At 57.8% G+C, this 26,438-nt stretch overlaps 1 protein-coding gene across 2 annotated transcripts; it reads right to left on the bottom strand.

The window, feature by feature from the left end:
- Window positions 1-285: 285 nt before the first annotated feature.
- On the bottom strand, window positions 286-24,826 carry CDC42EP4 (CDC42 effector protein 4). Of its 2 annotated transcripts, none has more exons than XM_051825914.2 (2): window positions 24,687-24,826; window positions 286-3,083 (listed from the first exon to the last, which is right to left on the bottom strand). In XM_051825914.2, the coding sequence occupies exon 2, from the start codon at window positions 2,959-2,961 to the stop codon at window positions 1,894-1,896; it is 1,068 nt and encodes a 355-aa protein (XP_051681874.1). In that variant the 5' UTR covers window positions 2,962-3,083; window positions 24,687-24,826; the 3' UTR covers window positions 286-1,893. The 2 variants fall into 2 exon arrangements, with proteins under 2 accessions (XP_051681874.1, XP_051681873.1); XM_051825913.2 differs by lacking the exon at window positions 24,687-24,826 and adding an exon at window positions 23,818-24,039.
- Between the last annotated feature and the right edge of the window lie 1,612 nt (window positions 24,827-26,438).

Here is a 26,438-nt window from a genome sequence, read left to right as displayed (position 1 = left end):
CGCCCCCCGCCATGTCTCTGGATTTGCTGACAAGTAGGGGCTTCAGCAGGCAGGGCCTTGGTGGCTTCTCGGAGAGATGTGAGGCAGGGGCCAGGGCAGCTGGTCCCCCAGTCCCAAGGCCCTGTTAGCACAGAGGCAGAGTAAGGTGTCTTGTCCCTGCAGGAGGGGAGTGCACGAGGGGCTGAGAGAGGAGCCGCCAGAGGCCGCCCTGGCCCCCCTCCCGGACCCTGCCCTGCCCCCACCCCACCCCACGCTCCTCTCCCAGAGCACAGACCACGCCACCGGTGCTAGAGGGCACTTTTAATGTTTCCTTGCTTCTTTAACAATATCATGAAAAAAAAATACACAGCTTATTTAGAATCTGGCTTAGGTGGATTCAGGGGTGGCTGGGCAGCCCTTTGGATGACCCCCCAAAACCCTGCAGGAGCTAAAACTATGGGGAAGAGTGCACCTGTGGGCACAGGGCACCAGCTAAGTTAGTGTCTCAGTGGCGGGGTCTGGCAAGGACAGGAGGCCGGAAGTAGCAGCCGGCCCCGCCCCGCGAGAACCCCCTTATGGCAGCTACTTCTGTCTCTCCCCTCCCCCACTGGCTACATGAAGACCCCAGGGGAGGGGAGGGGAGGGGGGTCAGCCTGTTCCCAGGACAGAGAATCAATCCCCTGGGCTCACACCCCAGCTTCTACTAGGGTGGTTCCAGGGCACAGCGGGGAAACCTGAACAACTTCCAAATACCACACGGGCAAACTCCTACCTCCCCCCACCCCCCAAAAAAATGCAATTGTCATTTACCTGAAATTCAGATTTAACTCTGCATTCGTTTTGTGTTTTTTGTGTGTGTGTGTGTGTGTGTGTGTTAAATCTGGCAATCCCACCCCCACCCCACCGTGGGCCTTGGCCCAGGGGGGAGCTGAGCAAGGAAGGGGAAATCGTGTGTGGGAGAGGAACCCACTGAGCCCAAACCCAGCCCCCACCCCCACCCCCAGGAATGGTCTATTATTTTTTAAAAATCGCTTTCCAAAAACTGTCTACATTGGCCTGCTTGAGCTGTTAATAGCTACGGGGCAGGGGGCCAACACGCACAGACCCCCACCCTACGCAGTTCTAAGTTTGGAAGCGCTCATTACAAGTGAGCTGGCTTCTTCGTCCTCTAATATGCACTTTGACCTGTCAGGAGAAAGGTTTTCTACTCCGATCCGGGCTTTTCGGCGGGCAGGCCTACCAACGCCGCTCGCTGGCGATATTGCCCTACAAAGATTTACACAGAATAATAAAGAACAAACCAACCCACAGGGCAGTGCCCTGCCCCTGTCTCTAGTGTCGTCCCAGAAGGCCCCCCTTCTAGAAGATTCGCAAAGACCAGCGGCTTGCCTTCTGTTCCCAGCAGGGTCTCTCCCCCTGCAAGGGGGCTTTGTGTAGTGTCCTTGGCTGGCCTCCTGCTTCCGCTTCCGGGGGCGGGAGCCAGGGATGGATGGAGGGAGGAGAGAGAGGCAGGAGAGAGGCGGGGCGCTGGCGCTGAGGCCTGGGCCGACCTGCTGCGGCTGCACGCGGCAGGAACTCAGTCAGCCTCACATCTGGCAGCCATTTGAGGCCAGGCTGCAGGAAAGGGAGCCCCAGGGAGGAAAACCGATTCCTGCTGCAAGAACACAGCCCGGGTCCCGGGCAGCTTCGGGCAGGCAGGGCGCGGAATGAGGTCAGGCTGGCAGACGGCGCCCGAGCCGGCTCCGCAAGTCCTCCCGAGGCCCGCGGACGCCGCCGATGCCCCTCGTCCGCCAGGTCCAGGGCCTGTGGCCCACCGCCGGGCTGCTCTTGGCTGGCCCTGCATCTAAGGTCAGAGGGTGCAGGGGGTGGGGGCGGGGCGAAGGCGTGGAGCGGCCACCAGCCCCCGCCGCCGCCTCACACGCGGATCTCATCCTCTTCCTCCTCGTCCATGAACGAGAACTCCTTGTCTGGCTGCCTGGCCAGAGCGGCCCGGGCCCTGTCCGGCCCCCGGAAGGCCGGGCTGCGCTCTTCCAGGACACCCGAGGTGCAGCTGGAGAGGGAACTGCTGTCCCTCGTGGTGTGGCTGCCCACGCTGCGGGCCGAGCCGGGGCTGGGGGCCGCCGCCGCCCAGCCCTCGTCCTCAGGGACAGCCTTGCCGGCTTCCTGCCTCACCAGGGCAGGGGCTGCTACGGCTGGGGTCGGGGCCTGGCTGAGCCCACGGGCGCCCTCGTGGTCACGGTCACTGCCATCCACCTCCTCCTCCTCCTCCTCCTCCTCCGGGTCCCACTCCTCCTTGTCCATGATGCTAAGGACGTCACCCAGCATGGAGGGCCCCAGGTCAATGTGGAAAGACATGATGGACTCGGCGTGCTTCAGCCCGTAGCTGGCCTTGGGCACCACGGGCAGGTCGGTGAGGTCCCCGAAGGCCTGCTCGTCCAGCAGGGGGTCAGGGGAGGAGGGGCCCGTGGCCCCGTTCCGCCGGGGACCCCCTTCTCCCGCGCCTACCTCCTCCTCCACGCCGCCCTCCCCGGCCAGCGCCTTCTTCACGGGGCTGGAGGACAGGCTCTTGGGCAGCTTGCTGGAGCCCCTCTCGGCAGCCTCCTTCTCATTGAGCTGGGGCAGGGACATGGCGTTCTTGACGAAGAGAGCCGAGTCCCGCAGGGAGCCCAGCATGTCCCTCTGCTCCCGATCGCCCCTGGTCACCGACTGGGACCGCTTGCTGCCCCGGAACTTCCGGGACAGGAGGCTACGCTTGGACGACGAGGAGGAGGAGGAGGCCTGTTCGTCCAGGGACTCCCCGTCAGGCTCGCCTGCCTTGCTGTTGAGGAAGGAGGTGTCCCCGAAGACGTCCCCCGCCCGGCCCACGTGCATGGTGTGGCGGAAGTCGCCCAGCGGGGCGCTGATCATCTCGGCCGTGAGGTCCACGCGGGAGCGGCGCTTGGAGTGCACGGAGCTGGACACCAGCTGCTTGAGGATCGGCATCTTGGCGGACGGACGGGAGGGGAGGCGGGCCCTCCCGCAGGGAGCAGACGGGTCTGCCGGAGCGATCGGAGGTCCAAGCGCGGGGTGGACGGGGTGACAACGCGGCGCTCGCACTCACGGGGCTGCGGGCAGAGCAGGAGGCAAAAGGTCAGCGCGAGCTGGACGCACGGCACCGGCACCCCTCCCCCGCAGAATGAAAGCACGCAGATCGAGCCCCCAATTTCTTAACTGCCCGTTTCTTCACCCACAGACCCTTCCTCAGGGAAAATAGAGATTTTGCAAACCAGGCTAGGGTTCCAGCAGCCAGAGACACGCACTTTCCCTGAAACCTGACAGAGAGAAGAATCTTCTCTTTTAAACAAGAGTGTCTCCCCAACTCTGCAAACCAGGATTCTCCTAGAGCAAACAGGAGGGTGCAGAAGCCATGCCAGGGGCCAGCAGGCAGACAGGCTGTAAGTTCTTCCTGCTGTCTAACCTTGATTCTGGCAGCGTTAGTGGACACCTCCACCTGAGTCACAGTCCTCAGCGGGAAGGGAGCAGACGGGAGGGGCCCTGGTGCCTCCACGCGCGTGGGCAGCCCAGCTCTCTTTCTGAATCAGAACTGGGGTGGGGCTGCTGGGACCCACAGAGCCAGCTCCCCAGCCCTCCAGCACCCCAGAGACAAGGACCTGAACTGTGAGACCTCCACTGTGAGGCCCCAAGCCCTTTGTTGGGGACCCACCCGCTCTGGTCTCAGGGAGACTTTAGCCATTAGACACAGAGGGAGGCAGGGACTCCATCTTCAATGACTCAGCCCCCCTGGGACCTGCAGACCCCAGATGATTAAATCAGAAACCCACTGTGCAGGAGAGCCCAGGAGAGCCCTGAGGTGCCACCCAGCAAGGTCAAGCTGAAGTTCAGTGGTGGGGCCACACCAGGCCCTTTCTCCCCAGGAGGACTTGGCCTACATATTAAGTCCAGCAGAGCTGGACAGGTGGGAGAGATGAGTGCGGGGACTTAACCAGGTATGGTGGGTGGGGGTGGTCCTCGGGGCACCCTCCTTCCCAGTCCACCCTTCCCATCACAGAGCCCAGACCCTGAGAGCTTCCTGACCCTTGATATCCACCCAACAGGTCTCCCTGCCCCCGTCCTGTCCTCTCCCACTTCCCCTTTGCGCCCCTCCCTGCCACCTGTGCTCCCAGCATCCTCAGGGCCCAGGTGGGACACTGCCACTCCCAGGAACCTTCCAGAGCCAGGGCGTCCTCGGCCACCTGCCCCTCCTCCGCACTTGGGCCGTCGCCTCTCCCAACAGGCACCATTACACCACGCTACCCCTGCTGGTAACACTCATCTCCCCACTAGCCTTTGAGCTTCCAGAAGGTTCTGAAGGGTTCCCGCACCACAGAATCCTGCCCCGCAGTGAATGCCGCAGATGGTCTCCTGCCCGCCCCCGACGCCCAGGTTCTCCTCTTCTGCCTGCATCTTGCCCTGAGCTCAGCTCCAGGGCTCTGCGCCGCAAGCCCTGCACACTCCTGACCCCTACACCCACAACAAGCTGCTGCCACCCAGTCAGAGAGCTCCCCCTCCCAGCACGTGCCCCCCCCCCCATCTCTCCAGGATATGCACACACTTGGGCGTGGCTATGTTTCAATAAAACTTTATTTACAGAGAGCTTCAGGCCAGGTGAGCGCAGGGGGTGCACCCGCCACCCCACACCTCGCCCTGTGCATCTCTCCTCCTTGCTCTTCCTAAATTGTAGCCTTTAGCAGTAACCAGTAAAAACAAAACAAAACAAAACAAAAACCAGCTTTCTTTACAAAGACAGATAGCAGGCTTGATTTGGCCTCTGGGCTAGATTCGCTGAGCCCTGAACACTTGGGGGCGTGGTGGGGGGGCTCCTAGGTCAAACTTGGGACAAACTCTCTAAAAAGCAGGGGAGAGGTGAGGTAGGTAGGCTCTGCCTCCGTCACGCTGGGCACAGAAGGAAACTGAACCACGTGGTCCTGGCCACGTCCTCTGGCTCCTGCTATGCCCACGGCGAGCAGTGAAGCAGGACGGAAGCCAAGGGCCCCGACTTCCGCCTGCAGCGGGCTCCTGGCTCCGCTCAGAGGGTGCAGGATCTCAAAGAGCTGGGAGGGCCACCCAGCGCCACTCTTTCGTTTCACGGATGAGAAAACAGGGAAGCCACGTGCCTCCCCCAGCTTATCCCCCAGAGGACAGAGCTGGCCTAGAAACCAACACCCTGGCCCAGCCCCTCCTCCTCCCCTCCTCCAGGCCCTGCCCCACCTCTCAGGAGCCGCATCTCAGTGAATGTCACCAGTGCAGTGCTCCTGCCACTGCTGGCCAAGGGGTCCGGAGAGGAGAGAGGGGAGGAGCGGGGCTGCTGCCTCCAGGCGGCTCCCATGGGGGCCAGTTGTCTCGAGTCCCGGAGGCTCCACTTCCCATCCTGCTCCCTGCTAATGCACCCGGAAAAGCAGCGGAAGATGCTTGGGCCCCGGGACCCACGTGGGAGACCAGGACTTAGAGCAGCTCCTCAAGCGAGGGGCAACCGGCCCCCAAACCTGCCACTTGCACCTGTCCTGTCCAGTCTGAGCTGAGGCTCTGAGATCCCAGAGGCCCAGACCTTGCCCCTGCCCTGGACTGCTGGTCACTGTAGCCCCCTCCTCCCTGGGGCAGCAGGACAGAAAGGGACTCCCTCAGGACCCCAGCTGTCTTGGACCCCTTCCTTGCTGGACATTGAAAAAGAGCTTTTTAAGCTATATTTATTTATTTATGTGAAAGACAGAGTTATAAAGAGGCAGAGGTGCAGAGAGGGAGAGGGAGAGAGAAAGGGAGAGAGGGAGAGGGGAGAGGGGGAGAGGGGGAGAGGGGGAGAGAGATCTTCCATCTGCTGGCTCACTCCTCAGATGGCCACAATGGCCAGAACTATGCAGATCCAAAGCCAGGAGCCAGGAGCCAGGAGCTTCCTCCAGGTCTCCCACATGGGTGCAGGGGCCCAAGGACTTGGGCCATCTTCCCCTGCTTTCCCAGGCCACAGCAGAGAGCTGGATCGGAAGAGGAGCAGCCGGTCGCAAACCTGCAGCCACGTGTGATGCTGGCGCTTCAGGCCAGGGTGTTAACCCACTGCACCACAGCGCCGGCCCCAATGGTTTTGTTTAAAGACTCACTTATTGGGGCCGGTGCTGTGGCACAGTGGGTTAAGGACCCAGCCTACAGCGCCGGCATCCCAGATGGGCACTGGTTCGAGTCCCGGCTGCTCCACTTCCAATCCAGCTCTCTGCTATGGCCTGGGAAAGCAGTGGAAGATGGCACCCGTGTGGGAGACCTGGAAGAGGCTCCTGGCTTCGGATCGGCGCAGCTCTGACAGTTGTGACCATCTGGGGAGTGAACCAGCAGATGGAAGACTCTCTCTGTCTCTCTCTCTCTCTCTCTACCTCTCTCTGTAACTCTTTCAAATAAATAAAATAAATCTTTTTAAAAACTCACTTATTTCGAGAGAGTTACAGAGAGAGGGGGAGAGACGGAGAAAGAGACCTTCATCTGCTGGGGATGAGGAGATGCAACACAATGCCGGACAGCAAGCAGGACTGAGGGAGGAACTCGCTCTGGCCCGAGGCCTGGGCTGTTCCGGGGGGCAGAGGCAGTGTGAAAGGCCTTGCGCACCTACCCAGGAGGGAATCACGCCAACAGGGAGCTGTGGCTTTGGGAGGGGTGTTGCTAAGCACCATGACTCAGCTGGGGAAGTGGCTAAAATAGGCTACCCAATGACTGGGGCCACTCCCCACAACCTCTCCTGGGCAGGACAGCCCCACTCCACCCCGGAAGCCACAGCCTACTTTCCTGGTAGGGAAAGGGACAACAGAGCTGTGGCTGGCAGCTCGCCCTGGCTCCTATGGAAGGCCAGACTGCTCCATCCTCAGCCCCACTAACAGAACCCTGGCTGGGTTTACACCAACCACACCAGCAGCTCAGCCCCAGGCCTGGGACTGGAGGGGGCACCCCCATCCTGGACCCCTTAGCCATCCTTCCTGGCAAGCTATTCAGAGAACAGCACCTTCCAGAGGGGCCCGCCTAGCAGCCTCTGAGCAGAGGACAGCCCACTCCAAACGCCCAGGCAGTAGCCCGGCACTGGCGGTCTTAGCCCAAGGCAGGAGCCAAACCCGAGCTCTCCTGGGGCAGCCATGCAGGCCTTCTACTCTGCAGCTCACCCTGAAACACACAGTACCCATGCTTCAGTGCCCACGGTCACTGTCCCGGGCAGCCAGCCGCCCACTCCATCAGCCCTGCCCCAGGGTGTTCTGTGCACCTGATACCAGCTCCAGGCAGCACGCTAGACAGGTTTTTGGTACACTACTTTAGCCATGACTTGGGCTGGCTACAAAAGGCACTCCTTACTGTCATTCATTCACTGAATGGCACTTGACGACTTACCAAATGTGGACCTGTGATTATGCATATACCACTGCTCTACATAGCCACATGCTCTGCATCCACGGATTCATTCACAGATTGAAGATATTGGGAGGAAAAAAAATTCTGCATGTGGGGCTGGTGCTGCGGCATAGCAGGTAAAGCCACCACCTGTGGTGCCAGCATCTCATATGGGTGTCGGTTCGAGTCCCAGCTGCTCTACTTCTGATCCAGCTCTCTGCTATGGCCTGGGAAAGCAGTAGAAGATGGCCCAAGTCCTTGGGCCCCTGCACCCACGTGGGAGACTCAGAAGAAGCTCCTGGCTCTGAACTGTGTGGTCATTTGGGGAGGGAACCAGTGGATGAAGATGGAAGATCTGTTTCTTTGTGCCTCCACCTCTCTGTTCCTCTTTCACATAAATAAATAAATCTTAAAAAAAAAAAAAAACAAGCCGTGCAGGTGTACTGATCAGGAAAACATTTTTTCTCACCACTATTCCCTGAACAAAACAGTCCAACAACTATTTACATGGTATCTGTGTTGGTGTTGGGTGCTGGAAGTCAACTAGAGACGACTGAAGGTATGCGAGGTGGGCACTGATCCTGGCGGTGCAGACACCAGTTAAAGTGCCCATGTTCCATTTCAGAGTGCCCGGGTTTGAGTCCCGCCTCCTACACCTGATTCTAGCTTTCTGCCAATGCACACCGTGGAAGCAGTGGCGATGGTTGAAGTAATTGGGTCCCTGCTACCCACGGGGAGACTACATTAAGTTCTCAGCTCCCAGCTTCAATCCTGGTCCAACCCTGCATGTTGCAAGCCCTTGGGGAATCAACCAATGAATGGGAGTTCTTGCTCTCTCCCCCTTTTAAATAACATTTTTTGGAAAAGGTATATGGGAGGGTGCGTTTAGGTTACATGCAAATTTCAGGCCATTTTATATGAGGAACTTCAACAGTGTGTATCCTGCTGTGTCCATGGGTGTAGGGTGATGTGAGTATGGGAGAGAGGGGGCTGGGGCAGTCCCTGGGAGGAAAGGCCACCACGAGCTGAGAAGGAGCCAGCGTGCCAAGAATAGCCCGGGCAGAGCAAACAGCACATGCAAAGGCCCAGAACGAGAACCCACGTGGCCAGGGTCCAGGCAGGAGTCTGGATGTCACGCATGGCACACAAAGACACTGTCAACTCGCTAGCAGGCAAGTGATGCACTCCGTCTATGAGAAAGCTCCGGTGGCTCCTGGCGTTGGAGGCCTGGATCAAGGGAGGCAAGAATGCAGCGTGGAGGCGGCTGTAGGAGCTCGGGGCGAGGAGGGAGTCTGGGGCGTGTGTGTGACTGAGGAGGAGGTTGGAGGGGGGCACAACCAGGGCATGGCTGGAGGCAGAGACACCAGGAGCCGATGAGGGGGACAGAGAAGGGATAGCACCCAAGGGGGCGCCAGGCCTTCCAGGGGCTGCTTGGAACCCAGGGTCTGCTTTTACAGAGATTGGGCTCAGCTGGTGGGCACGGGCCTGTCCCATGGAAGGGGAGGTGGCGACACTCTACCCCCGGCTAGAACGCAACTTTGCCAAAACAGGGGAAGCGTTCTGCCCTGCCCTGGGTTCTGTGAGATGCACAAGAAGCTGCAAAACTATGCAAGAAACAGTGCGACAAGGGCCACAGCCCTGCAGAGGGGCGGGGCTCTCCAGAGAAAGATCTAGTGTCTTCCTGAACTCTCACTAGCCTTGTCCTGCAAAGATAAGGCGGGAAGACTCCTTCAGTGACCCAGAGAAGCCCGCATGCTTTGACACATTGTTACATATTCCAGGAGGAAGCTCAATGGGTGGTGTTTTAGCTGACTTCAGCACTATTCTGAATATTTTAGCTCCTCCATGTGCACTGCCAAAAAGCCCTCACATCTGTTTTATTTTTAATTAATTAATTTGAAAGGCAGAGTTACAGAGACGCAGAGGTAGAGGGAGAGCGGTCTTCCATCTGATGGTTCACTCCTCAGATGGCCACAACAGCCGGAGCTGACCTGATCCGAAACCAGAAGCCAGGAGCTTCCTCCCTGTCTCTCACACAGGTGCAGGGGCCTGAGGACTTGGGCCGTCTTCTACTGCTTTCCTAGGCCATAGTAGAGAGCTGAATCAGAAGTGGAGCAGCCGGGACTAGAACCGGTACTGGGATGCTGACGCTTCAGGCAGCGGCTTTACCCACTACGCCACAGTGCCGGCCCCTAAGCCCTCACATTTGAAGAGTGTGCTATTTGCACAAGGAGGTTAAGGTGCACTCTCAGGAAATATTCTCAGCCTGAATAGCTACAATTTTTATTTTATTTTATTTTTTAAATAAACCAGGATGGGTGAAGGGTGTTTGGCCTCATGGGTGAGATGCCTACATCCCACATCCGGGTCTGTTGGTTTCATTCTCGGCTCCAGGTCTTCACTCCAGCCTCTGCTAATGCATACCCTGGACGGTAGCAGGGGTGGCGCATGTGGTTCCCTCACATGTAGTTCCCTGGACTGAGTTTCCGGCTCCCAGCTTTGGCCTGGCCCAGCCCTGGGCATTGCATCATGGATGAGGGTTCTCCTTGTGTCTCTCTCACTGCCTCTCAAATACCTAAAAATGATATTTAGAAATGTCCAGGGTGGAAACACATAATATCTGTCCCAGGTAAGTATCTGGATCTCATAGACCCTAGAAACAGCTGGCTATGTTGGAATCACCCCTTCAGAGTGGAAAGATGGAATTAAAGGACTTGACCTGAAGCCAGGGCCTAATCCTCACTCCAGAAATCCATCCACGGAACAATGCCCCCGTCAGTAGTGTGGGAGCAAGCTCACATTAAAAAAAAAAAAATTTAACATGTAGTTTGTATGTGTTTTTTACAGGTTACATACATGTCCATTGTCACACCATAGGTTAATTCACAAGCTTTAATTGTCCTCTTTAAAAAACAACAATAGAGGGGCCGGCACTGTGGCAGAGCAGGTAAGGTGCCGCCTGCAGTGCCGGCATCCCATACAGGCGCTGGGTGGAGCCTGGTTTGCTCCACTTCCAATCCAGCTCCCTGCTAATGTGCCTGGGAAAACAGCAGAAGACGGCACAAGTCCTTGGGCCCCTGCACCCACATGGGAGACTGGGAAGAAGCTCCTGGCTTCTGCCTAACCCAGTCCTGGCTGTTGGGGCCATCTGGGGAATGAACCAGTGGATTAAAGATCTCCCTCTCCCTCTCCCTCTCTCACTGTAACTCTTTCAAATAATAGAAGTCCTGGTGTGCTCCTCCAACATCCCAGGGGACACTCTTGCATGCCCCTGGGGTCGCTGAAACAGCACCCTCAGCGTCAGGGCTCCCACTGAGACCGCAGGATCCAGATATCTGGGAGACCCAGTGGCAGACCCAGTGGCCTTGGTTGGGCTGTGAGGACAAGGAAGCTGCCAAAGGTCATGGAGCTTGTGAGGGACCCGGGGGCCCTTGCTCCTCAGATACACCTGCCTGGGTTCATGGCCAGGTACCAGGCCAGAGCTCGCTGGTGAAATGAGCCAGGAAACAGGAGAGGGCCAATTCCCTCCTACTGAGCCGCTGGAACTTGGGACCCCCAGGAAGGGAGAAAGATACCCAGATCCAGGAGCTGCTCAGGGTCAAATGATCCCAGGATGGGGTGGGTCCTGGGGCACCCGCAGTGGGGCCACGTTTCCCAAATAACGGCAAGAAAGAAGCAGGGGCCCGGCCCTCACTTCTGAAGCTTACTCCAGGGAGCGATCGAAAAGGAGGAAAAAAAGGCCCAGCCGCAGCCAAAGATTGCTCAACCAGGAAGGCGTGGCTAAGACAATGAGGAGCCATTGCTTAAATACCCTCACCCAGCCCTGAAAGCCGGCACACGGGGACAGCACCAGCAACCAATGGGGAAGGCGGCTTCCCCCAGGCTTCCGGGGGAAGGAAAACGCGCAGCACACGTGTGTGTACACGCGGTGGTGGCAGTGACACTGAGAGTGAAGACACACACTCAAAGGGAACGCAGAGAGATGAACAGCTATGCTAGGCTTGAGAGGCAAACTGGCTTAAAAAAGTTTCCTTTAATGTGGTGATCCTCTTTAATAATAATAATAATAATAATAATAAAATAAAAAATCCCAGAGCATCAAAGCCTTAAGGAAAACACTTTAGCTTCAAGACCCGTTTAAATGATCCAGTTCTCAGGACTCCACAGCTGCAGCCCAGTACGAGGCACTCACCGGGGCGTGGAGTGAGAACGGGTCTCCATTCTCCGTTCATTTCTCACTCTCATCCATCCATCCATCCCCCAGCCTGCCTCTCATAGGGAGATCTCCCTCTGACCCCTGGCCTCTCTCTCTTCCTCACCCTGAGCTCCATGCACTCTTAGGTCCTTGGTTGACTCTGCGTGTCTGGGAGGAGGCAGTGGGCGGCGTACAACTGTCAGAGGACACAGGGGTACCAGGACCTCCTCCCACCCACCCCAGAAGGACTCATTCCCCAACAGCTGCTTCCTGGTGCCTGAGCCTCCCCAGCTGAGCAGGAGATGAGTGATAAGATCACTCCCACCCCACCGGAGACTGGCCTCCATCCAGCGACACTGGAGCTCCGAGCTGGGGGCCAGCCTCCCACAGCTCTGAGACGCCCTGGGCAGGTGAAGGCTTTGCCTCTGCCACTCCTCCGGCCCCAGCTCAGCTACACGGGTCAACGCGAGGGAGCTGAGAAAACAAGAGGGGGCAGGGGTCACCCGAGGGCAGCCAGCAGCAGGCCAACCACCAGACTGTGTGCAGAAAAGGCACTGCTGTCAACAGTTCCCATTTACTGGGTGTCTGCTCCATGCTGGCATTATGCTGGGGACAACATACGCCTCTGAACCTCAAAGCACTCCTGCCTGCAAGGAGGGGGTCGTGGTTGGTCCCATTTTGCAGAAAGCGAAACCGTGGCTCAGACAGGCTCACTCTCCCTTTCACAGCTTCTAAATGCGATCTGAGCCCAGGCCTGGCAGACCCCGGCCCAGCCCTCGCAGACAGGAGCACACAGAGGGCCGGAGCAGGAGCAGGATGGGGCTGGAGAGGGTGCTCATCCACCACCCTGGGAACCAACACCCACCGCACTGACGCCCCCATGAGAGATCCGCCCTTACGGGGGGGGGGGGCATGCAAAGCCTCTCCAAATGGGATCCTTCCCACCCACATCCCATTCCCGCCTCCTGCTCCAAGAAGCCTGCACAGGAGCTGAGCGGTGGAGAGGATCAACCAGAAGCCGGAGGCAGGTGGGCACGAGGTCCTGCCCTGAGGCAGCTCCCGGAAGCCCAGATGCTGCTCTAACCTCATTTCCAAGAACTCCAGGCCGGGCCCTGTCCATCCAGGCCAGGCCCGAGGGCTCAGTGGTACCTCTGCCAGCCACACTGGGCACACCCCATTTCTTCCTGAACATCTTCTGCCTCGGTGACCCGTTCCTAGAAGGGACCAGGAACAAAGACCCAGCTGTCTCACAGCTGCAAGCAGAGGGAGGGGGTGGGTCCTTTAGCGCACGGCTCAGAAGGTGAACCAGACAAGGATGAATCCACACCAAAGACTTCAACTGCCTGCCACCTTCCTAGGGGCTACTAACCAATCCACACCTTCAGTATCCAGTATGGCAGCCACTGGCCTCCTGTGGCTACCGAGCCCTGACATGTGGGGCGTCCAAGCTGAGATCCATCAAAGTATAAAATACAGGCTGGACTTCAAAGACTCAGCACCAAAAACAGAATGCAGAGGCTGGCGCTGTGGTGCGGGTTAGCCAGCATCTCACACGGGAGTGACAGGTAACAATCCTGGCTGCTCTAATTCTGGTCCAGCTCCCTACTGGTGTGCCTAGGAAGGCAGCAGAGGATGGCCCAGGTGTGTGGGTCCCTGCCACCCCTGGGGAGACCCAGATGCAGTTCCGGGCTCCTGGCTTCAGCCTCAGTTCTGCTATTTGAGGAGAGACTCAGTGGATGGAGGATTCTCTCTGTTTCACTACCTTTCAAGTACATTTTTAAAATAAGAGAATGCAAAATATCTCAATATGATGATAGTTTTTTATAAATAGATTCAGTTGAATAAAATGTTCATTTCACCTTCTTAAAACTTTTTGCACCAAAATAAACTCATCTTTTAATTCCATATTTCCATTATTTTTCTTGAAATACCCTTGATAAGCACTTTGCATGGAAAAAGGCGAGCATTGTTCACATTGGGGTGAAAATATTTATTGGTAACAAATTGTGCTACATTATTTGCAATGAAGCCCCAACATTCGAACTTTCTACATCCCATCAGCCATCTGATAAAGGCACTGTTTCCATCTTTGCCTGAGACTTCCTAACCTTCCTTTCAGCTAAATCCGCCCACGGCCTTAGCTGTTGCCTTAGCTGTTTCCGCAGGATGCAGCCTTCTCAGTAGTAAACTACTTTTGTTTCTTATTGTTATCTTGTTGCAGGCCCAGCAACCCAGGGGGATGGCTCCAACATCAGTTACAGTGTTTCCTTTCACTGAATTGAAAACAAAAACACAGCCACCACTACACCTAACTCCTAAAGTACATTTCTTTGATTATTAAGGAGGGTGAGCATTTTTTAAAAAACAGATCTCTGGGGACCTGCGCTGTGGCCCTCAGCACCAGCATCCCATGTAGATGCTGGTTCGAGTCCCAGCTGCTCCACTTCCAGCCCAGCTCCCTGCTAGTGCACTTGGGGGAGCAGCAGAGGATGGTCCAAGTCCTTGGGCCCCTGCACCCACGTGGGAGACCATGATGCATCTCCTGGCTTTGACCTGATGCAGCCATTTGGAGAGCAAACCAGCAGACGGAAGATCTTTCTTTCAGTCTCTGTCTCTCCCTCTCTCTGTAACTCTGCCTTTCAAATAAAGCAAATTTCTTTTAAAGTATCATTGGAATCTGTATCCTTTCTCTTAGGAATTGCTGGCGGAAGATTTTGCCCATTTTCATACTTGGAGGTGGAAACCTCACTTTTTCCAGTGAGTTTGTGTGATTTCTTTAAACATTAAAGGTACTCGGAGACGCATTTTGTGATGCAGTGAGTGATGCCCTGCAATGCGGGCATCCCATGAGCACGGGTTTGAGTCCCGGCTGCTCCACTTCCAACCCTGCTCCCTGCTAATGCACCTGGGACAGCAGTGAGAGACGGTTTGGGCCCTGCCATCCATGAGGGAGACCCAGATGAGTTCCAGGCTCCTGGCTTTGGCCTGGCCCATTCCCCAGCCATCGCGGCCATTTTGGGAGTGAACCAGTGGATAAAGGATCTCTCTCTCTTTGTAACTCTGCCTTTCAAATAAATGAATCTTTTAAAAACAATATTAAAGGTACTTAACCCTTTAACTATCATGTCTTTAAAATATTCCTACAAATCTATCACATGCCTATTTAAATTATGGTGATTTTGTTGTTTTCTGTGGAATATTCATTAACTATTTTTTTTTTTTTAAGTCAGAGTTGCAGCATGAGAGGCAGACAGAAAAGAGAGGTCTTCCATCTGCTGGTTCACTCCCCAAATGGCCCCAACAGCTGGGGCTGGGCCAGGCCAAAGCCAGGAGCCAGCAGCTTCTTCCAGGTCTCAAGTGCAGGGGCCCAAGCACTTGGTCCATCCTCTGCTGCTTTCCCAGGTGCATTAGCAGGGATTTGGATCAAATGTGGAGCAGATGAACCGGAACCAGTGCCCAGAAAAGATGCCGGCGCTGCAGATGGTGACTTAACCTGTGGCACCACAGCACCAGCCCCTACTTGTTAACTTTTAGTCAACTCTGTTTTATGGTTTGATTTTAATATCACAAAGCAAAGACTTTCCTTATCCCTCAGCTTATGAAAATATCATTTCTAAAATTACCAGGTATTATAATGGTTAAAAACGACTCACTGGAAAAAACTACTATGACTTACAAAATTGTAGATCACTTAAAATGGAACATAAGGGGCCGGCATCATGACGTAGTGGGTAAAGCCACTGCCTGCAGTGCAGTCAATTCCATGTGGGCGCCAGTTTGAGTCCCGGCTGCTCCACTTCCAATCCAGCTCCCTGCGATGGCCTGGGGAAAGCAGCAGAGGACGGCCCATGTGCTTGGGCCCCTGCACCTACATGGGAGACCCTGATGAAGCTCCTCCTGGCTTTGGTCTGGCCCAGTTTGGTCTGGTCATCTGAGTGGTGAACTCAGTGGATGGAATCTCTCTCTCTTCCTCTCACCCTGTAACTCTTTCAAAATAAGCAAACAAATCTTTAAAAAATGGAAAATATTAAAATATGATGAGTAATTGTAGATACTGATCCCTTACAGAAGTAGGTCTTGTTTTGAAAAGCAGGCCAAACATCAGATGCTACCTTTGCCATGAGTTAGATTCCGACCCGACGTGCAGTTCCCTCTCTGGTCGCGGGTCTGTCTGTCTCTCACCTGGATTTACAGTGTCACCGCCTATGGCAGAGTGTGAATAACCGGCAGGACCACAGCCCCACTTTAACTTTCCTCCCTGACTTTTTTCTTGGCTTTTCTAATCTGTTTAGTCTTCCAGATGGAATCAAGAAATAGTTGATTAAGTTCCAAAAGAAATTCTGATGGGATTATACTGGAATTGCAAGAAAATAAACTACCTTGGGAAGAAATGAGTTTATTGCATTAACTCCTCACAACCATCTAAGTCTTGTTTGGAAACATGTTTTGTGGCCTTGCTTTCTGTCAATCCAACACGTTCCTTGGCGCGTTTATTCTGCGCTGTGTCACGGTCTCTTGTCGCTGTGAACAGACTTTGTACCCTCTGTCCTCTCTGCCTTATAGTGAAGACTGACTTACTTATGTGAGTGGCAGGGTGGCGCTGAGAGAGGACCAGAGACAGAGTCGCAGAGACCGTCCACCTTCTGGCTGACTCCCCAGATGTGCAGGAGAGCCAGTCTGCATCGCACCCTCTGTTTCTGACTGGTTATAGCTAAGTGCATGGTGGGGGGTGGTGTCTCATTTTTTTCTTCAATTTTGGATTAACATGTAATAAACGCCACTCCACTAAGCTTGCCCTGCCTTACACAGTAATCAAGTTCATGATCGAGCATTTCGGGCTCTGCAGGCAGACGAGCCCACGGTCTGCTGTCACGGTCATTTGGCCTCCACCACTCCCCATTCTTATCTTGTTACAGCCGCTACAACGCTGCGACCTACTACTGCTGATACAGAGAAATCTCTCAGATTCTTCATTCATGGGGTTGTTCTGCTCCTCTGCCATCCTGTTGCCACCTGCCACACAGGACCAGTTAGCGGCTAAGCCGTGGTTCATGTGACCCGGGAGCTGTGTTTTTTCATTGAGAGGCAGAGAAACAGAGCAAGCTCCCATCTGCTGGCCAACTCCCCAGATGCCTGCAGTAGTGGGGGTCAGGGGTAGGCCAGTTGTAGCTGGAAACCAGGAACTCAATCCAGGTCTCCCAAAATAGGTAGCAGGGCCCCAACTACTCAGACATCACCACTGCCCTCCGGGGTGTGCATCGGTGAGAAGCCGCAGTCAGGAGCCAGGGCCAGGACTCAAACCCAGGCACTTGCCTGTAGGACTCAAATCTAATCACCAAGCGCCCACCCTTGAATTTTTAATTTTATTTAAAAGTTTTTTCAAATTTAAAAATGGATGTTTTGTTTAGTTATGGGAAAGCTTAGGTATTTTTGGAACAACTTGAGGGCATCAATCTGCTTTTTCTGTTTTTAAAGATTTACTTATTTAGTTGAAAGAGTTAGAGAGAGAGAGGGAGGGAGGAAGGGGGGAGGGGGAGAGAGAGAGAGAGAATCTTTCCTCTGCCAGTTCACTCCCCAAATGACCACAATGGCCAGAGCTGAGCCCATCTGGAGCCAGGAGCCAGGAGCTTCTTCTGGGTCTCCCACGTGGATGGCAGGGGCCCAAGCACTTGGGACATCTCTGGCACTTCCCCAGGCCATTAGCAGGGAGCTGGATAGGAAGTGAGGCACCCTGCTGAGGACAGCAGATTTTACCCACTATGCCACAGCACCAACCCCAATCTACTTTTTCAACTGCACATTTTATAAAACTCAAATACTGATTGAGTATCTGCAAAATTTAGAATTCAAATTTAAATATGCTTTAAAGATAAAAAATACACTGGATTCTGAAGTCTGTGTATAGCCATAATGTACATGATCTCAGTAATTTTTAACTATAGGAAATGGGATATACTTTTCTCCCATGTGGGTGCAGGGACCCAAGGACTTGGGCCATCTTCCACTGCTTTCCCAGGCACATTAGCAGGGAGCTGGATAGGAAGTGGAGCAGCTGGGACTCAGACCAGCACCCCTATGGGATGCAGGCATTATAGGCAAAGGCTTAGCCCGTTATGCCACAACACCAGCCCCTGGAAATGACAATATTTTGGGTACTGGGGTGGACATTGTGGTGCAGCTGTTTAAGCTGCTGCCTGCAATGCTGATCCCACGAGTGCTGGCTGCTCCTTTTCTGGTCCAGCTCTCTGCTATAGTGCACCTGGGAAGGCAGTGGACGATGGCGCAAGTCCTTGGGCCCCTGCACCCATGTGGAAGACCCAGATGTTGTTCCAGGGTCCTGGATCCCAGCTTTGGCCCAGGCCCAGGTCTGGCCATTTGGGGAGTGAACTAGCAGATAGAAGATCTCTCCTTCTCTCTCTATAATTCTGCCTTTCAAATAAATAAATGCAGAGGGTTAAAGCCCTGGCCTGTACTGCCGGCATCCCATCTGGGCACCAGTTCAAGTCCTGCTCCACTTCCAAGCCAGCTCTCTGCTAATGTACCTGGGAAAGCAGCAGAGGATGGTCCAAGTGCTTAAGCCCCTGTACCTACGTGGGAGACCCAGAAGAAGCTCCTGGTTCCTGGCTCCTGGCTTCGGGTCAGCTCAGCTCTGGCCATTGCAGCTATGTGGGGAGTGAACCAGTGGATGGAAGGCCTCTCTCCCCCACCCCCTCTCTGTAACTTTTTTTTAAATATTTTATTATTTTTTTGACAGGTAGAGTTAGAGAGAGAAACAGAAAGAAAGGTCTTCCTTCCATTGGTTCACCCCCGAAATGGCCTCTACGGTCAGCACTGCGTCGATCCGAAGCCAGGAGCCAGGTGCTTCTCCCTGGTCTCCCATGTGGGTGCAGGGGCCCAAGCACTTGGGCCATCCTCCACTGCACTCCTGGGCCACAACAGAGAGCTGGCCTGGAAGAGGAGCAACCAGGACTAGAACCTGGTGCCCATATGGGATGCTGGCACCGCAGGTGGAGGATTAACCAAGTGAGCCACGGTGCTGGGCCCTGTAACTGTCTTTCGAATAGATAAAATAAATCTTTCAAAAAAATTAAAAATTTTCACCTTTCTCAAGTTTTAAGACGTGGCTACCGGGAACCCGACCCACGTGACCAGCACACTATTTATGTTCCTATTGCCAGAGCTGTCCCGAGCCACTTCCATTACTCATCAGTCACCGCTGGATTCCTGCAGATGTTCTCTGGGTAAGGAATTCACACTCCCCCAGCCTGCAGGAAAAGCGAGCAATGCTCTGAGCTGTGGGGAAGCCTGAGTCCTGGATACTTTTACCCTTTAGTTGCTGGAAAAAAAGAGTGAGACCAGCAGGTGAGGCCGCTGCTGTGTCGCCAGCATCCCATGTGAACACTGGTTCGTGTCCCAGCTGCTCCACTTCCCATCCAGTTCCGTGACTTATAATGAAGACAACTTTGCAAAACTGTCTCCCAGGGTGCACTGGGCCAGATGTGGGACTGTGTGGTGCAGCCCAGTCTGGGAAATGCTAATGTGGCTCCACCCCTCCCCAGCCTGAGGGATGGGTCCTCCTGGGAACAGGCAGCAATCTCTGGGTCATGGGGTCATGGAGCAAGTATGAGAAAAAAGCAAACCAAAAAAGAAAACACCATTTATTGAGATTTTTCTCTGCCCCAAGCATTGTGCTGCATGTTTGCTTTTGATTAAAACTGCTTCTTTAAAAAAAATGACAGTAACAGAAAACCTTTATCTCCTGCATTCCTTCCAGCAACACCAGAGATGACTGCCACTGGCTCCATTTCACAGATAAGAAAACTGAGGCTGAAGGACTTCAGTGAGTCACCCAACCACACACTTGGTAAGGACAGGGAGGCATTAGGCAGCCAGCTCTGCCTGATTCTGCACTCTGGGGCTTTTCCACTCCGCGGCGGGATAGAGCTCCCCCAGGCCTGACGAGGCTGTGGGCGAGCACTGTGGGCCGCACACTGTTTCAGGCTGCAATCTCCCTCCTGTGGGCCCCCCATGCCTCAGGAGCCAGCAGCACACAGGCCACTGTCCCCGCCCCAGCGAGGCCCTCAGAGGGCACTGCTTGGCCCCTGCCATCCTCACGCAGCTCCTGGCTGTGCCATTAAAGGGTAAGATTATTTTGGTGCAAAACCGAGTTTTCCAGAATATGCATTCCAAGAACTTGCTGAGGAAGGAAGTGCGCCGCGCGTGCGTGCATGCGTGCAAAGGGAGGCGAAGCCTGCCTCGATGCCTGAGAACGCGAACAGCCTGGAGACAGGGGCCCAGATCGGGGAGCGACCGGAAGGACACGTCAAGACGACCAGGAGCCGGCAGCCAAGGACGTCCGGCAACCTCACTTGCTGAGGGGGTCCTTCCTGGAAACTGTGCATTTCCTGGAGCCCTGGGAGAGGCGGGGAGGGGCCCCCATGCAGGGGCGTGGCCCTACCGCCCAACTCCTCCCTCCTGCCCTGGCTCAGAAGGAAGCAGCAGGGTTTGAAATCAGATCTGCCCGGCCTGGTTTGCTTTCACTTTGCTTCTCCCAAGCCAGCACTCAGCTGAGCAGTGGGGGAGGGTGCGATGCTTGGGGTCCCCCCCGGGGGGCGGGGGGAGCCAGCAGTGGGCCTGGACTCACTCCACAGCAGGCTGGCAACTCTTCCACCCTGGGTCTGCCAGACTTGGGGTTCAAGAGCGGACTCCCCAGGGGATGCGCCAGCCCGCCACACTGGGCAACTTGCTTCTGCCTCAGTTTCCAGATAACTGATGACACCAGGCGCCTCCCAGCATCAGGGCGAGGATGATTATTATTATTTTAATTTTTGACAGGCAGAGTGGACAGTGAGAGAGAGAGAGAGAGCGAAAGGTCTTCCTTTTGCCGTTGGTTCACCCTCCAATGGCCGCCGCACCACGCTGATCCGAAGCCAGGAGCCAGGTACTTATCCTGGTCTCCCATGGGGTGCAGGGCCCAAGCACTTGGGCCATCCTCCACTGCCCTCCCGGGCCACAGCAGAGAGCTGGCCTGGAAGGGGGGCAACCGGGACAGAACCGGCGCCCCGACTGGGACTAGAACCCGGTGTGCCGGTGCCGCAAGGCAGAGGATTAGCTTAGTGAGCCACAGCACCAGCCAGGGCAAGGATTAAATGAGCTATGGATACACACAAAGCACTTAGCCCAGCACTGTGTAAGGGTGAGCGCCGTTACCCATGGCCTTGAAGATGATGTCGGCAGGTGCCCAGCTAAGAAAGCGAAGTCCTTTTTTACAAAGTCTCCAGGGCTCTCAGGATGACTTGTTGCCGGGGCGGGGGTGGGGGTGGGGGCCTCCCACCTACTGGAGTCCCTTTGGGCAGTGGGGCCTGGCAGCCCTCACCAATTTCTCCCCTGATCAGGCCGCCCCCTTCCCTCCTCCCCTCTCAACCTTCAGTGACGCAGGACACAGGAGCCTGGCTTCTCTCAGTCGGGACTTAAGCTCCTTTGATCTCAGTGCTACAAGGATGGTGAGGTGGAGGCAGGAAGAGAGACGCTCCCCCATTCCTGCCGGGACACGGGTGAGAGATAACTCAGGAATTCCAGAGCGCCCGGGTGCTGCCAGTAGCACCTTCAGCAAGGTCACCCCCAGTGAGACAGAGCCTGGTCCCCGGGGACCCACCCCACATGGGACTGCACAGCTGGCCCCCTGGGATCCTGGGCGGGCTCTCCCCTTCTACTGGTTCACTAAACTTTAAATCACCATCCCAGGAGGTGGGGCCAGGTCCAAGGGGCTCCATTCTAAGGGGGGGGGGGGAGTGCTGCACTCTGTGGGGACCCAAGACAAGACGCCCCCTGCAGGACAGAAGAAGAAGTGGCAGGGAGACAAGGTGGCTTTGCTGGTCTCTGGGCCAAGTTCAGCCCTGTAACTAGGGACCCAGGCGGGGAGGCTGGGGGCTGCCCCTGCTGCCCTCCCGATGACCCAGGGAGAAGCTGGGGGCTGCAGCCACCGTGGCTCAGCACTGAGATGCATGGAGCTATGGCTTTTCTGGTGCCTTCTGCCCTGGGAGGAATGGGACGCAAGAATCATTTCTTGCAAGCTGGGGGGCAGGGGAGGGACCCTCAGCCTCCTTTTACGAACACCCCCCAAATTACTCCCCTGAGCCCCCACAGGGAGACTTGGGTATGCGAGCATGAAGAGAGCCCTCCAGTTCCCTTCTTCCTGGCAAAGGAGGGCTGTGGATGCCAGTGCTGCCGCCTGGCCCGGAGCCCGGAGCTGCAAGCTGGCCGTGCCTGGGGGAGACTCCGGAGCCCGCTAGCTGGAAGGAGGCCCACAGCTCCTCGGGGAGGCAGATTGTAGTCCGGAGTTCCAGGAGCGCCGTGAGTGGGAATGCGGGAAAACTGATGGTTCAACTTCTTTCACAACAGGCTGCTAGTCACCGCGGGGCTGTGTTGGGTCACACTCACCCAGTCTGAGAGGGCTGGCCCGGCTAGCCTTCCGGGCGCACCCTGGGGGCACTGGCTGCAGCTGGCCCTCCAAGCCCCGCCCCCAGCCCCCACCCCAGCTCCAGGATCCGCTCCTTCTCTCTCCAGGCCCAGTACACAAGTCGGAAGATCCCAGCTGAGCCCAGGTCAGGTCTCTCTCGGCTCCCAGGGTTGCTCAACCCTGCTGCCTCCACCCCCAAGCCTTATCTCTGGCATCAGCCCAGCTCCCGGTTCCTCCAGGGAGGCCTCCCCCTCCCCCCACCAGGGCCTGCTCCTCTCCCTCTGAGGAGCATCCAACAGGGAAGGCTGGAGTAGCTGCCCCAAAGCCACCGTCCCAGGCGACACACTGGTCTCTGACCCCTCCGCTCCCAACTCAACTTGAAGGCATGGGGGAGGGGACAGGAGGAAGAGGCAGGGCAGGGAGGGGCTTGGCTGTCACACCTGGGCACAGTCTGTCCTTGCCACAGAACTCAACCAGCCTCCCCAAGGGTAGGGGCTGGACGCCCTGGTCCACAGCCAACCCGAGGCCCTTCAGGGAAAGCTCTGGACTTGCAAAGAAGGCTCAAGGGTGCCCCTCCCAGCCCCACCTCTGCCACCTTTGCTAGGATCTGCTTTGCAGGCGACTTCCTGGTAGGCTGCGTGTCCCCATCGGGACTGGGACAAACCCTGGTGTACGGGAGTGTATCAGAGATGGACGAGGGGAGAAGAGATGAGGCAGAAACCGCCCCCCAAAAAAGAAATGCTCAAAGCAGCTGAACCACACAACGGGACAGGAGCAGTGGGTCCTCAAAGAGCAGGACTCGGGGAGGTAGCAGAGGGGCTGAGACTCACCCCCAAAGCACCTCCACTGGGGAGCAGGCTCGCTCCACCACACGGGCCCCCTCCTGGTCCCTGCAGGGATCCCCAGACCCGGGAAGGCCAGGAGAACCCCTGGCATCTCCCAAGCTTCCCCTGCGGTGGGAAGGAGCAGCTGCTCTCAGGGATGGGACAGGCAAAGTCCAAGTTTGGAGGAGATAAACCACGCTAATCAGTCACAAGGGAGCCTCGCACAGGGCAGGGGGCACCCCACACTCAGCGTGGCCCCCAGCCACCCAGCAGCGATGGGGCCTCACTGGCTGGCAGTGGCTGCCCCATTACTGCCGCGGGCGCCCTGGGGCTGCCAGCGGCGCGGCTGGGCCTGGCCGGGGTCCAGCAAAGTCCCCATTTCTGGGAGAAACCCACAGCTCCGCTCCCCCTTCCTTTGTGCCCTGTTCTTTGTTCTCTTAAAATTCAGTCCATCCCGCTGGTGGTCCCCTCCTCCATCTCTGCTCGAGAGGGGGCGGGGGCTGCCGGGAGTTATTAGAGACCCAGGCCAGGCCGAGAAGTTGCCTGGTCGGAGGCCCTGGTTGTTTACACTGGCGGGATGAGGGCGCCTGCACCCGGCCGGACCCCACTGGGGGTCCCTCCAGCACCCCTACCCCTCCATAGGAGGGCCTGTCCAAGGATCCTTTCCCAATGCGGCAGCTCGGGACCTGGGCCGAGAGCGGGCACCGTGGACCCCCGGGAGGGGGGTGGGAGCGGACCAGATCGCACGGGCGGAGGCAGAAGGGACAAGTCCCCAGCGACGAGGAAAGGAAAGCACCCGGCGTCTCCTCCGGCAGTTAGGAGGGCACACCCCTCCCCCACGGGGGTCGCGCACGGTGACACACGCACACACACACACACACACGCACGCACGCAGTCCTCCCCCGGGACGCCCGCGCTGCCCCTGCTTCCCGCCCGGCTCTCCGGCCCAGGCAGAGGGGCACACTCACCCGGCAGGCAGGGCGGCTCAGGCGGGCGCACCGGGGGCACCGGGCAGTTCCGCAGCTCCGGCTGGGGGCGCTCCAGGGAGGGGGCCGGCCCGAGCGGGTGGTGGTTAAATGATTCACCGGCCGCTCGGAGCCCGAGACCACGCCGGGGGCGCCTCGCTCCGGGCGCCGCAGCCGGCGCGCGGGCTCCAAAGGGGCCACAGACTCGGCGCGCCCCGCCCCGCCGGCAGGAGCCTGGGCCTCTCCCGGCCTTGGCCTCCGAGTCTGGCGAGGGAGGCGGGCGGGGCGGGCGCCCGGCGCGGGAGGGCCGGGCTCGCGGGCGGGGGGCGGGGAGCGTCGGTTCCCCGGGCCGTTCCCTCCCAGGCAGCGCCGCGGCTGCCTTGTCCGCGGCCGGGCGACACTGGGCGGCGTGTGCCTCGGCGCGTGTACGAGCGGGGGCGTGCGCGCCCGCCTCTGCCACTACGGCCACGATCCGGCTCTCATTCGCGGGACTCCGGGCGCACACGCCCCCCTCGGAGAGGCCGCCCGCCGCCGCCGCCGCGCTCCTGCCCACACCGCCGCACGCCCCATTCCTGGGCCGGGGGCGCGCCACGGGGCCCCGAGCAACGCCCAGGGCCGGCGACGCCGCGCCCCGCTCTGCCGCACGCCGCTCCCCAAATCCCGCTCTGCTGGGACGCACGGAGCGCGGCGCCCGGTTCCAGGCACCCGAGCCGCCCCGGAGCGGAGTGGGGGTGCCCCACGCCCCTCTCCCCGCCCCACGACCCCTCACTCCCGGCTTTCTCAGTCCTCTCGGGCCCCCGGGGGGCTCGAGCCCACCCGCGCCTCGCAGGGCGCAGGCGGCTCGGCGGCCAGGGCGGGCGCGCGTCGCCTACCTCGGTTCCCGGAGACCCGAGCGCGGGGCCGGCGCGGCTGCGCTGTCCCGTCCGTGGGCTCGGCGCGGCGGCCGGGCTGGCGGCCCATGTCAGCGCCGGAGCTGGTTTCCCTCTCGGCCTCGGGCAGTCCGGGCCGGAGCCGCTCGGACACTCCCCTCGCAGGCTCCTCCCGCGCGCTCCCTCCCGCGCCCTCCGCGCTGATGTCACGGCGCCGCCGCAGCCAATGGCCGCGGGGAGCCTCAGCCCAGCCGCTCGGCCTCCCCCGTTCAAATCTGAAGCCGGAGACTCTGCGAGCTTCGTGTAAGGGCAACCTTGGCTGGCGGTGAACCGCACCCCCTCCGCCCGCCCGGCTGCCTCTGGGTCGGGGGCGCCTCTGCGGGCTTGGTGCGAGGTCCCTTTAAGGCTCTGCCCCGTTGCCCACACCGACCCCCCAAAGCAAGATGCCCGCCCACTCCCCCCCCCCCACGGGGGGCCGTGACCCGCGGGACCCACAGGAGACCCAGCGGGAGGGCTGGCGCCGCCAGGTTTATAGGGTCCCTCCCTGCGTCTACCGCAAGCGACCCGAGGCGGGACGCGGGCTAGGCAGTGGCTGTCCCTGGCCGCCCTGCTGGCCCAAGCAGGACCCGCTGAGGCCGCTTTGCCCCAAGTAAACCACAAAGTAGCCACTGTTCTTGTGATGGTTTCCGCTGTCTAAAGGGCATCACCAAAGTAAATAGATGCCGGCGGTGGTACAGCCAACAAAAGGAGTGAGCCCAGCACCAAGCCAGAGTTCCCTGGCATTAAAGGTGCAGGGTGCAGGTGTGCGGGGCCGGTGCTGCCCTCAGCCCCCTAAACTGCCACCCCTCTACCTTGAGGTCTGGACGTGTGGCCACTGCATCCTGCAATGAAGATCAAACGGGAAATGAAGGCGCTTGGACTGGGAAGTGGGGTTCAGAGAAGCCCGGAACCCGGACACCCCTGGGAGCCCCCCCACCTGCCTTCCCAAACCCCGGGCTCCACACCTGTCTCTCCTGTGTCCGGGGAGCACGGACCCTCTCTCATCCGGAGGTTATGAAGATGGGTGGGTGTTAGGTGAGAAGGGGCTTTAGGAGGGGCCCGAGTTGTGGCATGGCCGGATAAGGCGCCACTGGCATCCGGTCCCGGATTCTTCAGTCTTACCCAGCTCTCTGCTAGTGCAACCCGGCAAGGCAGCTAAGATGGTCTGTATGCGTGGGGCCCCTGCCCTGTGTCGGAAACCTGGATGGAGTTTCTGGCTCCTGGTTTCAGCCCAGCCCAGACCTGGCCGCTGCAGTCATTTGGGGAGTGAACCAGCAAACGGGAAGAGCTTTCTCTTCCTTTCAATACATAAATAAGCTTGGCGGGGGTGGGGGTGGGGGTGGGGTAAGAGTAGCCTGCAAATCGACTAGGCTGTCGTCGTTTTGTCCTGGACTGGGAGAGGAGCTGGCGCAGATCTCAGGAGCAGGTGGGTTGGGAAGAGGTTTGCAGGCTCCTCTGGCTTAGGAGTCCAGCTCTGCCCCCAGTAACCCCGCCTGTAAGGTGGGGAAGGCAGTTTTGCTGGGAGCCCCCTGCCCGCCCCCTGTTGGGGGATATTGAAGGAGGTGCCTGGCCATTCCCCTGCCCCCCTGCCAAAGGTCGACGAAGGTCGGCTCTGGCTGTTTCCCCCACTATGCATCTGGGTAGCAGCCAGAACCTTTTCTCCTGAAATCACGGCTTAAGTCTTACCTGTTCCCAGAAGTCTTCCCAGACCAGAGG

Source organism: Oryctolagus cuniculus, chromosome 17 (genome assembly GCF_964237555.1).
Source record: "Oryctolagus cuniculus chromosome 17, mOryCun1.1, whole genome shotgun sequence".
Lineage (NCBI taxonomy): Eukaryota > Metazoa > Chordata > Mammalia > Lagomorpha > Leporidae > Oryctolagus > Oryctolagus cuniculus.
The sequence above is the reverse complement of the archived record's forward strand: the minus strand, read 5'-3'. Positions and strand labels throughout refer to the sequence as shown.